Source organism: Mesoplodon mirus (genome assembly GCF_964341445.2).
Source record: "Mesoplodon mirus genome assembly, chromosome: 6".
Lineage (NCBI taxonomy): Eukaryota > Metazoa > Chordata > Mammalia > Artiodactyla > Ziphiidae > Mesoplodon > Mesoplodon mirus.
Genome location: NC_138982.1, coordinates 46529411 through 46538467, shown reverse-complemented (window position 1 = coordinate 46538467; position 9057 = coordinate 46529411). Strand labels below are relative to the sequence as shown.

The window sequence follows — 9057 nt, the reverse complement described above, 5'->3', positions numbered from 1 at the left end:
GAGCTGTCAAGTGTGAGAGGACTGAGTGCAGGTCGCGGGCGGGCTGGCTACCTGACCAAGACAAGCAACCCGTAGGGCCAGAGAACCGGAACAAAACCCGCGGCTGCACAGAACGGCGCCAGGGGCTTCTAAGAGCTCAGGGACCAGCGTGAGTCAGCAAAGCTCTCGGCGAGCTCCAAAATGGACCCGGACAGGCGCGCAGCGGCTGACGCGCCTCAAGGGAGCGTACAGAATCTACCAAGGCCGAAGTGCTTTATCAACCGCCCTTCTCGGGAGGTTCCCAGATAAACCGCTAGCTTCCCTGCACCCCGCCCCCGCCGCCGGGAGGATCTCCACCTCCCAGAAGGCAGCGAGAACCGCACGTGTGGCTAATTTTTTAGTGCAAAGGGTTACGCAAGCGCAGAGAGTGTGGCTCAGCGTAGACTCTAAGCGGCGTTTGCACACCGTTCCTCCAGCTCCGTTCACCCAGCTCCGTTCACCCCGCCCACGGGGTTCTGCGCACTCCGCGCCTTTCTTACGCCACCGTTTCGCATGCGCTTTGGAAGGAAGGGCGAGATTTCGGGGACGGGCAGGGGGCGGGCCTTGGCCGAGGTCTCACGGCGACTGCGCGGACGGGATCCGACTGGAACATGGCGACTTGCGCTGAAATCCTGCGGAGCGAGTTCCCTGAAATTGACGGACAGGTCTTCGACTACGTGACGGGTGAGCCGAACCGAATCAACGCGCTGGGGGTGCCGAAGTGGTAGTCAGAGGGGGAGTGTTAAGGGAGGGCAGTGTCGGGGACCGCTGCTAGGCCTCTCTGCGTGACCTCTTGTCCCGCGGGCCAGTTGGTTCTGGAGCCCGGACTGGGGCCGCGGTACGGGAATTAAAACTGCTTGTATGTCCACCCTACCTGGTATTTTCCTCGTCTTGCCACGCCCGCCCTAGGCGTCTTGCACAGCGGCAGTGCGGACTTCGAGTCTGTGGATGACCTGGTGGAAGCTGTAGGGGAACTGTTGCAAGAGGTGTCCGGGGACAGCAAGGATGACGCGGGCATCAGGGCCGTGTGCCAGCGCATGTACAACACTCTGCGCCTGTACGTGCCAGGGCAGGGGTATTCGTGGGGGAGATGGGAGGGCGGACGGTCAGGAGAGGAGACGTGAGGGAGGAAGGTCTGACGGCCACAGAGCTTTCTCCTCCACTTCTAACTCTTTGCTTTCTATCCCTACCCTCAAGGACGGAGCCACAGACCCAGGGAAACAGCCAGGTGCTACTAGACGCCCCCATCCAGTTGTCAAAGATAACAGAGAACTACGGTGAGAGTGAGGGAAGATTGAACTAGCTGCCCTGTGTCCTTTTCTTGGCCTCCACCCCCTAGCCACCTGCCCCCTGGAGCTCGGGACTCTTGGTACCTCTGTTCCACAGAACAAGTTTGTAGGAGCTAGTTGATGTCTTTACTGAGGGCAGATGAGCCCATTAATAAAGGGATTAGAATTGGAGAGTTCTCTAAGCTCTTGGGTGTGGTAGGAAGCATATGGGCCTTGCAGCTGGACAGTCTTGGGTTCACTCCCCAATTTTGCGACTTACTAACCAACTGCATGATCTTGTAAGAGTTGCCTGTCTGCTCCTAGTCTCTGTATCCTTAATCTGTGAATTGAGTTTTTGTTTTGTTTTTAAGTATCGGGTGGATGATACCTATCTCCAGAATTTGTAAGGCTTTCCTTTAAATGTATGTGTCTGTGTTTAGTTTGTGTTAGTTACTCAAAATGTTAGTTTCCCTTCCCTTAGGGAGAAGGTGACAGCTTTTCTTATCGCTTACAGACTGTGGCACCAAACTTCCAGGCCTGCTAAAGAGGGAACAGTCCTCGGTGAGGAGGGGGAGGAGGAAGAAAAGGAGAGGGCTGTATCTATGGGGGGAGTGGGAGTTGATTGTCTCTAAATATTGGAGGATCTTTCTGGGGGATTTCTGTTTGTCTTTTCCTGAGTCTCCGAGCCTACACCCTAGGATGAAATGGTTGTGTTTGGACCCTTAGACAGTGAATGCAAAGAAGCTAGAGAAAGCTGAGGCTCGACTGAAGGCAAAGCAGGAGAAGCGCTCAGAGAAGGACACACTCAAGACCAGCAGCCCTCTGTGAGTTTAGTGAGAAGGGCTGAGAAGAGAGGAGAGCAGTCCCTATTGGGATGGAAGGGTGCTTGGGAGTGCTAAAAGCCATCCATTTCTCCCTTTAAAAGAGTTTTGGAAGAGGCATCAGCCAGCCAGGCAGGCAGCAGAAAGGAGAGTCGGTTGGAATCATCTGGCAAGAACAAATCCTACGATGTGCGAATTGAGAACTTTGATGTGTCTTTTGGCGATAGGTGAGGGAGTGGCAGTGGGGGAGTGGGGGTGACATTTTTCTTTTTCCAGTTAAAGGAGAATTAGGAGAGGTGAAATGGGGCTGAAAATAGTTAGGTTTCTATTGTTAAACTTGCTGTGCAGCTACCTCTAGAGCACCCTTTGTCTCCTTCCTACCACCTCTGCAGGGTACTGCTGGCTGGAGCAGATGTGAACCTGGCATGGGGCCGCCGCTACGGGCTGGTGGGTCGGAATGGACTAGGGAAGACAACGCTGCTGAAGATGCTGGCCACCCGGAGCCTGCGGGTTCCAGCCCACATTTCCCTGCTGCACGTGGAGCAGGAGGTTGCTGGAGACGACACCCCTGCCCTGCAGAGTGTGCTGGAGAGCGATACTGTGCGAGAAGATCTCCTGCGTCGGGAGCGGGAGCTCAGCGCCCAGATTGCTGCTGGCAGGTGAGGGCTCCTGGCGAGGGATTGACCAGCAGCAGCTGTGCTTCACAGAGCGCCTGCCGTGCTGGCACAATCCACAATTCGCGTGCCCATCCTAGTAGGCAGCAGAGCTTAGAACTTGGCTCTGTGGGGCTGTAAATCCCTTGTTCCTGGCACAGTGCCCATCGCCCTCACCGCCGTAAGCAAGTCCTTCCTGTGCTCTGTTCCTGTCCCGGCAACAAGGCAGCCAGTGGCCTGCTTTGCAACTGTCCTGGGGTGCAGGATATACTAGTAGACTGCGCCCACTCAGGCTGATTGCTCTTCCCACATTCCTAGGGCCGAGGGCTCAGAAGCTGCACAGCTGGCAGAAATCTATGCCAAGTTGGAGGAGATTGAGGCCGACAAAGCACCTGCCAGGTATTGAAAATTCCCTTCCTTTCTTCAGATTTCATCTTTCCCTTCTGTTACCTGTTCCAACCAGGTTCTTTAACTTCTTCACTCCTAGAGCATCAGTCATTCTTGCTGGGCTTGGCTTTACCCCCAAAATGCAGCAGCAGCCCACCCGGTGAGTGGCCCTGACCCTTCTTGGCTCTGAACACTGTTGGCCCTGCCTCTGCCTGTTCTCGCGAACCCTCGCCCTCGTGATGCAGCTCTGTCTCTCTTTAGGGAGTTCTCAGGTGGCTGGAGGATGAGACTGGCCCTCGCCCGGGCTCTGTTTGCTAGGTGAGTCTCCTCGGCCTGTGTATGGATACTGTGGAGAATGGGCTTGGCTCTTGGGGGTTGGCAACAAGTTGCTGGCCTAAAACCTCAAGCCTTGCATTCTTCTTTTCCACAGGCCAGATCTGCTGCTGTTAGATGGTGAGTTTGAAATGGGGCACCCTGACTTTGGGGTGCAAAAGCATGCCATCATCCAAGTTCCCAGTTCTCTAACCTTTCCATCCCAAACGTGTCCTCCTCCACTTTTCCAGAACCCACAAACATGCTGGATGTAAGGGCCATCCTGTGGCTGGAGAATTACCTGCAGGTGAGTGCCTACAGGTTCTGGAGTAAGTCTGGGAAAGGTCTGCCTCCAAGACCGTTGGGGTCTGGGAGCTGACTGCCCTCCCAAACTGGGTCTGCCATCCTGTAACCCCCCCTCAGACGTGGCCCTCCACAATCCTGGTCGTCTCCCACGACCGCAACTTCCTGAATGCCATAGCCACAGACATCATCCACCTGCACAGCCAGCGGCTGGATGGTTACCGGGGAGACTTTGAGACCTTCATCAAGAGCAAACAGGAGCGGCTGCTCAATCAGCAGCGTGAATATGAGGCCCAGCAGCAATATCGCCAGCATATCCAGGTGTGGGAGCAGGCAGGGCTGGGGACCTGCCCCATCCCATGGGTATTAGAGTTGTGGGGAGTGAGGGAGCTGAACAGTACCTGAACTCATCCACCTGCAGGTTTTCATTGACCGGTTTCGCTACAATGCCAACAGAGCCTCTCAAGTGCAGAGTAAACTCAAGATGCTGGAGAAGCTGTGAGTACAGTGTCTCTGACCAGGCTTTGACTCATGTCTCTTATTTTCTTCCCTCATTTTGTAGGCCACCCCTTGCCCTCCCATTTTAGGTCTCCCCTTTTCTACAAACCAACTTTAATTTCCTCCCCTGCAGGAAGGCAGAGTATTCTGTTACTGCTCTTGGAGAGTTAATCTTGCCCCCAGGCCTAGGCAACTATCAGTCTACTTTTTGTCTGTATATATTTGCTAATTCTGGACATTTCGTATAGATGGAATTGTACATGTGACCTTTTGTGTCTGGCTTTTTTTGCTTAACATAATGTTTTCGAGGTTCATTGTGTTGGAGCATGGATTAGTGCTTCACTCCTCTTTATGACCAGATAATATTCTGTTGTATGGATAGTCCACATTTTGTTTGTTGACTCATCAGGTGGTAGACATTTGGATTATTTCCCCTTTTTGGCTCTTGTGAATAATGCTGCTATGAACATTTGTGTACAAATTTTTGTGTAGACATGTGTTTTCTATTCTCTTGGGTACATTCCTAGGAATGGAATTGCTGGGTTACATGGTAATTCTATGTTTAAATTTTTGAGGAACTGCCAAACTGTTTTTATTTTATTTTTATTTATTTATTTATTTATTTATTTTTATTTTTGGCTCCGTTGGGTCTTCGTTGCTGCATGTGGGCTTTCTCTAGTTGCGGCGAGCAGGGGCTACTCTTCGTTGCGGTGCGCAGGCTTCTCATTGGGGTGGCTTCTCTTGTTGCAGAGCACAGGCTCTAGGTGCGCAGGCTTCAGTAGTTGTGGCACGTGGGCTCAGTAGTTGTGGCTCGTGGGCTCTAGAGCGCATGCTCAGTAGTTGGCGCATGGGCTTAGTTGCTCCACAGCATATGGGATCTACCTGGACCAGGGCTCGAACCTGTGTCCCCTGCATTGGCAGGCGGATTCTTAACCACTGTGCCACCAAGGAAGCCCTCCAAACTGTTTTTAAAAGCAGCTGCACCATTTTACATTCCTACCAGCAGTGTATGAGGGTTCCAGTTTCTCTGCCTTCTTGCCAACACTTACTATCTGTCTTTCGAATTTTAGCCATCCTAGTGGGTGTGAAGTGATATCTCATTGTGATCTTGATTTATTTCCTTAATGACTAATGGTGTTGAGCATTGGAGGGTTTTTTGTTTGTTTGTTTTTGTTTTTAATTTATTTTTGGCTGTGTTGGGTCTTCGTTTCTGTGCGAGGGCTTTCCCTAGTTGGGGCGAGCGGGGGCCACTCTTCATCGCGGTGCGCGGGCCTCTCACTATCGCGGCCTCTCTTGTTGTGGAGCACAGGCTCCGGACGCACAGGCTCAGTAGTTGTGGCGCACGGGCTCACTTGCTCTGCGGCATGTGGGATCCTCCCAGACCAGGTCTCGAACCCGTGTCCCCTGCATTGGCAGGCAGACTCTCAACCACTGTGCCACCAGGGAAGCCGCGGAGGTTTTTTTAATTGAGGTACAGTTGATATGCAGTATTATATAAGTTTCACTTGTACAGCATAGTGATTCACAATATTTAAAGGTTACATTTCATTTATAGTTATTGTAAAATATCGGTGGTATTCTCTGTGTTGTGTAATATATCCTTGTAACTGATTTAATTTATACATAGTAGTTTATATCTCTTAATCCCCTACCCCAATCTTGCTCCTCCACCCCTTTCCTCTCCCCACTGGTAACCACTAGTTTGTTCTCTATCTGTGAGTCTTGTTTCTTTTTTGTTATATTCACTAGCTTTATTTTTTAGATTCCACCTATAAGTGATATCATACAGTATTTTTTTCTCTGCCTTATTTAATTTAGTATAATATTCTTCAAGTCCATCCATGTTGTTACAGATGGCAAAATTTTATTCTTTTTTTTGTGGCTGAGTCGTTTTCCATTATATGTGTGTGTGTGTGTGTGTATCCATTCATCTGTGGATGTACAGACACTAAGGTTGCTTCTGTATCTTGACTGTTGTAAACAATACTGCTGTGAACATTGGGGTGCATGTATCTTTTTGAATTAGTGTTTTCATTTTTTTCGGATACGTACCCAGGAGAGCATTGGAGATTTAATCTTGAAGCAACATTTCTGGATGTGCTGGTGGTAGGGGAGCTTAAAATCATAAGGCTTAGGATTTTGTGACCTTGAAACATACGTCACAGTATATTAACAGGGAAGACAAAAGAACTACCAAAAAAAGAATCCTATTTTTCCGGCATATATATTACTTGTGTGATAAAAACAAATTTATTTTTTAAAGTCGTAAATTTAGTCTGTCTCCTCTCTCCTCAGACCGGAGCTGAAACCCGTGGACAAGGAGTTGGAGGTAGTGATGAAGTGAGTGCTGGGCCAGAGGGGCAAGTGGGGAAGCTCTTGTTTCTGGCTGCCCTCGCGCTCCTCACCCCCACCTCTTGCAGGTTCCCCGATGGGTTTGAGAAATTCTCACCACCAATTCTGCAGCTAGATGAGGTGGATTTCTACTACGACCCAAAGCATGTCATCTTCAGCTGTCTCTCCGTCTCTGCTGATCTTGAATCCCGCATCTGTGTGGTATGGTTGCTGTTTCTCTGTTTTGTGAGCTGGGACTGGACTCTCCCACCCCTGTATGTGGTGTGGATTGGCCACATGGGGGAGAAGGTCCCCAGGAGTAGGAGTCAGCGCCTGGGCTGAGGACTTTGCTATACTTGTACTGGCCCCTCCTCCAGCCTCACAGGGCCTCTCTGTGGCATAGATGGAGAGCCTGGCATGTGGTATTTTATAAATACTTAGAGCAGTACTTTGTCTTACTGGTCTCAGCTCTGAGTTTCCTCAAACTGTGGAACATAGAGGAGAGAGCATGGGCTTCAGGGTCAGACTTCAGATCCTAACTCTGCCATTTCCTAGCTTGGTTACTAAGCAGTCTCCTCATCCTTAAAATGGAGATAATGTCTAACTCACTTGGTTATTGGGAGAATTAATTCCCTTGCACTTAGTAGGTACTTAGGTATTGGTCCCTTTTATATCTTCCTTCATTTTTTTCTATAGTTCCTTAAAAATATTTCTTTAGTTCTTGGAGTCCCTGGGACTAGCTGAGACCCATTCTCATCTCCTCCACTTCTGTATCCCACACAAGGATGCTCTTTACATTCTCTTGTTACTTCTTACAGGTTGGGGAGAATGGGGCTGGGAAGTCTACCATGTTGAAGCTCCTTATGGGGGATCTGGCACCTGTTCAGGGCATCAGACATGCTCACAGGTAGGGCCCACATCACCGCTCTCCAAACCCTCCTGTGCTGTAGCTACACTCTTTTATGGCCATTGCCCTCCATCCCCTCTCTCCACCTTTCCGTCTGCCTGCAGGAATCTGAAGATTGGCTATTTCAGCCAGCACCATGTGGAGCAGCTGGACCTGAATGTCAGTGCTGTGGAACTGCTGGCACACAAGTTCCCTGGTGTGTCAGGGATTTAAGTTGGGGAAGGAGGGCTGGGCCTGACGCCTACAGCTAGGCCTACCTGGGGTTGCTGAGCAGCTCCCCGACTCTGGGTGTGAGGACATGTACTTTGGGGGTGGGGCTGGGGGGAATGTGAAGGGAGGGAGTTGGGCCGAGAACTCACACGATGGGGTGGGGCCTGTTCCAGGACGGCCTGAGGAGGAATACCGTCACCAGCTGGGTCGGTATGGCATCTCTGGAGAACTGGCCGTGCGCCCTGTTGCCAGCTTGTCTGGGGGCCAGAAGAGCCGGGTGGCCTTTGCTCAGATGACCATGCCCTGGTGAGGCCTCCTTTTCAAGAGCTTTGCCCTCCCCTTTCCCACTCTTTCCTAATGGAAAATGATTGTCTTGCCTTCGTATCAGAGTTCCTTTTCTCCCAGCCCCCGTAACTTCCCACCTTCCTGGATTCTGCCTTCCAGCCCCAACTTCTACATCCTGGATGAACCCACAAACCACCTGGATATGGAGACCATTGAGGCTCTGGGCCGCGCTCTCAACAACTTCAGGGTGAGTGTGCCTTCACACTGCCCACTCCTTCCCAGGCCTCAGCACCCCTTAGGGGCCCCCTGAGTGCTCCTTGGTCTCCTGTCTTTCAGGGTGGTGTGATTCTGGTGTCCCACGATGAACGCTTCATCCGGCTGGTGTGCCGAGAGCTGTGGGTGTGTGAAGGAGGCGGCGTCACCCGGGTCGAGGGGGGATTTGACCAGTACCGAGCTCTTCTCCAGGAACAGTTCCGCCGTGAGGGCTTCCTCTAGGGCCACCAAGCTGAGGACTGTGCCCAGGACATGGACTGGTCTCTCAGACCCCTGGGCCACCACATAGGCAACCATCTCCGGCCATGGACTTCCCCCGACTTTGGGGACAGCCTTATTCCTAAATCTCTCCTTTTGATTGGAGCGTCCTCTTGCGCAACCCAGGGAGCCCCACCTAAGGGTCTTTGAGGACTGGTCTTCCAAGAGGAAGGGAGTGGGGGTGCCCTCTGGGATTTTAGGTTCTCCCCCACTGCCCCAGCTGCGACTGGGCTCTGAGTGGCCACATGTAAATTAAATCTCCCTGCATCTTCCTCGCCTCTCCTCTGCTGCTCCCTGGCACGGGGCTACAGTGTTTGCCCACGGTTAAGGAGTGTAGGCTCTCTGATTTGGCATTTTCCTGTGGCATTTGTATCGGTCATGTGGAGGAGGCCATGGCAGTATCAGTGTTGCCCCTGGGCAGAGATGTCAGTGAAGCCGCTGGGGGTCGGCCTTGCAGTGGACCGCGCTAGTGATGAAGGGTGGCGTATTACATCACTGCGGTGCTGTTCCCTTTGGTCCGGGCTCAGCCTCAG

The 9057-nt window shown here is 51.7% G+C and overlaps 1 protein-coding gene across 1 annotated transcript; it reads left to right on the top strand.

Annotated features, from left to right (window-relative positions):
- The first annotated feature begins 614 nt into the window (after window positions 1-614).
- On the top strand, window positions 615-8796 carry ABCF3 (ATP binding cassette subfamily F member 3). Its single transcript, XM_082624549.1, has 21 exons — window positions 615-702; window positions 928-1075; window positions 1216-1295; window positions 1801-1847; window positions 2013-2110; window positions 2212-2334; window positions 2500-2766; window positions 3079-3159; window positions 3248-3307; window positions 3409-3465; window positions 3578-3600; window positions 3711-3766; window positions 3883-4083; window positions 4184-4260; window positions 6556-6600; window positions 6681-6813; window positions 7410-7498; window positions 7603-7694; window positions 7882-8014; window positions 8153-8240; window positions 8330-8796. The coding sequence occupies exons 1-21, from the start codon at window positions 630-632 to the stop codon at window positions 8486-8488; spliced, it is 2130 nt and encodes a 709-aa protein (XP_082480675.1). The 5' UTR covers window positions 615-629; the 3' UTR covers window positions 8489-8796.
- The last annotated feature ends 261 nt before the right edge of the window (window positions 8797-9057 follow it).

Bases quoted from the DNA above. Each gene is read 5' to 3' on its own strand.
- ABCF3 (XM_082624549.1), top strand. From the start codon at position 630: ATGGCGACTTGCGCTGAAATCCTGCGGAGCGAGTTCCCTGAAATTGAC. The intron at 1,848-2,012 runs GTGAGGAGGGGG...TTGGACCCTTAG, and splicing joins TAAAGAGGGAACAGTCCTCG to ACAGTGAATGCAAAGAAGCT. The intron at 2,335-2,499 runs GTGAGGGAGTGG...CCACCTCTGCAG, and splicing joins GATGTGTCTTTTGGCGATAG to GGTACTGCTGGCTGGAGCAG.